This window comes from Brachyistius frenatus, unplaced genomic scaffold (assembly GCF_029030835.1).
Source record: "Brachyistius frenatus isolate BFR_SWC_R1_liver_20210118 unplaced genomic scaffold, ASM2903083v1 Contig_488, whole genome shotgun sequence".
NCBI lineage: Eukaryota > Metazoa > Chordata > Actinopteri > Embiotocidae > Brachyistius > Brachyistius frenatus.
The window spans coordinates 110,001-112,500 of NW_027211087.1; the positions used below are offsets into that span (position 1 = coordinate 110,001).

Below are 2,500 nucleotides of genomic sequence, written 5' to 3' on the forward strand. Positions count from 1 at the left end.
AAATAAAATACGTAATCTGTACGTGTTCATATCATGGGGGGAAATTCGCTCTAAAAAATATTGAACTTTTTTTTTTTGGGGGGGGGGGGGTTAGCGGGAGCTCCGTTTCCATGGCAACACACGTTGGGTAATGACTAACAACTGGGAAACTCAAAAAAATCTGTCGCCCTCAGTCGAAGCGAATGGCACGCACAGTTTATCGCTCCAGGAAGTAGGCCGAACCTCTTAGCGATATATATATTCCCATTGAGAAGGCGGAGTGATATTTCCAGTGATTTTTTTGCAAATCGGACAACCAATCAGATCGCTGTGGTCAGAACTACTTGTATAATTAAACTATGAGCACCAAACTCCATTCAAAAGTTAGGTGATTTAGGGTGTCCTCGCTTTATGACCAAAACTAACAAAACTGACAGCAAATTGGTTTCCAATGTAAATATTTTTACTTACAAACTTGATTTTTTTTTCTACTTTTTTTTCTTCTTTTGCTTGCATAATACAGACACAAAAATGCCTTCATAATATATAATATATTCCCGTAACAAGTAAATAAAAAAAATAAATAAAAAAAAAAGCCATTATATTGCATATTATGTGCAATTAAATTAATTACAGCGGAGCACTTTCTCTAAAAGATTCCTCCAGCTCCGCTGTCACAAGGACAGATACAGGAGATCATTCCTGCCCACTGCCATAAGACTTTACAATAACTCACCTCTGGCAAAATCCATCACAGTACAATAACACTGTTGACTGTGTTTCTTGGTTGCTTGTATATTATATATATAGATATATACTGTACGTATATATATATATATATATATATATAGATAGATATTTAATGTACTGTATATATACTGTGTGTACTGTGCATTTTATATTTATATTTTTTATTTTATTGCTTTTCTATTATATTATTCTATTCTATTATTGCTTCTGTATGTATGCTGCTGTGGCGAAAAAATTTCCCCTCGGGGATTAATAAAGTAAATACCTACCTACCTACCTACCTAATATATACAGTATTCCCATTGTGAAGGCGGAGTGATATTTCCAGTGATTTGTTCCAAATGTCCAGCCGACCAATCAGATCGCTGTGGTCGGAACTACTTGTATAATCGGAACTATGAGCACCAAACTCCATTCAAAAGTTCGGTGATTCAGCGTGTCGTCGCTCAACTACGTAATCCCGCATCACCAGACGTTACTTTATGTTTTCTACAACTCCTAAGGCATCATTCGGCGTACATCCTCTACGCAGAAAAATTAAAATAAAGCCCCACCTTGCAGATTGAAATTACATTTTTTAAATTTCCCACGTACCTTCAAGGTGCCCTCGTTAAACAAGTCCTCCGGTACTTTGCAAGCGATCAGGGCGTTCGGTAAATCGGTGAACTGAACATCGACCGTCGCCTCCTCCTCCTCCTCCTCCTTCTCCTCCTCCTCCGCCTGCTGCATCGCGACTTTTACGATTTATCGACACCGGCAACAGAAAGGGGAAAAAAAAAAATGTTTGTAAAAGCAGCAATTCGCGTAAAGTGACGCGGCTGACGTGGCTGACGCACACCGAGCTTTGCTTTTAGGTGTTTTTGCATTGACGGTTCTTTTCTTTTCTTTTTTTTTTGACTTACCGATAAAAGCTGGAAACGTTATTGCGTGGAAATGATGACGTAAAAGAGCTGCGACGTTTATTGTTTTCCACCAAAAACAGAAGTAAAAGCTGCTAAAGCTGCTCTTTCGAGTATTTCGCTTACAAGCTGCCCCTAAGTTTTGCTCACCGATCTGAAGACAGAAATAAAATCATGCAGCCAAAACGAGGGGGGTCCCGTTATCGTCTCAACTGAAATCAGCACAATCTTATCTGCTATTAACTATGAATACAGCTCTCGGTTAATTTCAGTTAGCATTAGCGCAGAGGATTGAAGGAGATGACGCACGCTGACTGAGCTGCAGCTTCTTCTTCTTCTCTGATCTGATTGGCGGACAGCGAGCAGCTTTGAACGAGGAGCACACCGCCACCTACCGTACCGGAGGGTGTAGTTCTCAGGGTGGTCGTTTCAGAACTGTTTGAAATGATGATAATAATAATAATAACAACAACACAAAAAATAAAAATCAACCCTCTGTTCTTAATCTAGTTTCTTTAAAGAAACGCCATTCTTCACACGTTGCAAGAATTCCTTCTGAACTGACAAATCTCCTCCTTGAAAATGTTCCTTTCTACAAATACAGGAATTATCTGAAGTGATTTTTTGTTTTTGTTTTGCCATGAAATACAGAGTTGAGTTTAGTCCTGTATGTCCGAATCGTAGCCTTGAGAATATGACCTGATCTCTTCCATACTTCCCTTTATAAACCTTCACATTTATGGATTTTTGAATGTCATAACAGCAGCTTTCTTCTTTTTCTTTGTGATTTTCCGGCGTTACTGCCACCTGCTGGTTTTAATCGTTCACTACAATCTCGGGTTTTTCTCTGGTCTCCCTTGACGACTTGTATC

The 2,500-nt window shown here is 39.0% G+C and overlaps 1 protein-coding gene across 3 annotated transcripts in view; it reads right to left on the reverse strand.

Moving 5' to 3' along the window:
* LOC138614364 (calcipressin-1-like) overlaps positions 1-1,957 on the reverse strand; it is an 11,570-nt gene extending 9,613 nt beyond the window's left edge. Inside the window, exons 1-2 of one of the 3 annotated variants that reach the window (XM_069687758.1) lie at positions 1,632-1,957; positions 1,324-1,463 (exon numbers count right to left, since the gene is read on the reverse strand). In XM_069687758.1, the coding sequence (XP_069543859.1) occupies positions 1,324-1,458 (135 nt within the window). In that variant the 5' untranslated portion in view covers positions 1,459-1,463; positions 1,632-1,957. The other 2 variants (XM_069687759.1, XM_069687757.1) reach the window with 2 other exon arrangements.
* Between the last annotated feature and the right edge of the window lie 543 nt (positions 1,958-2,500).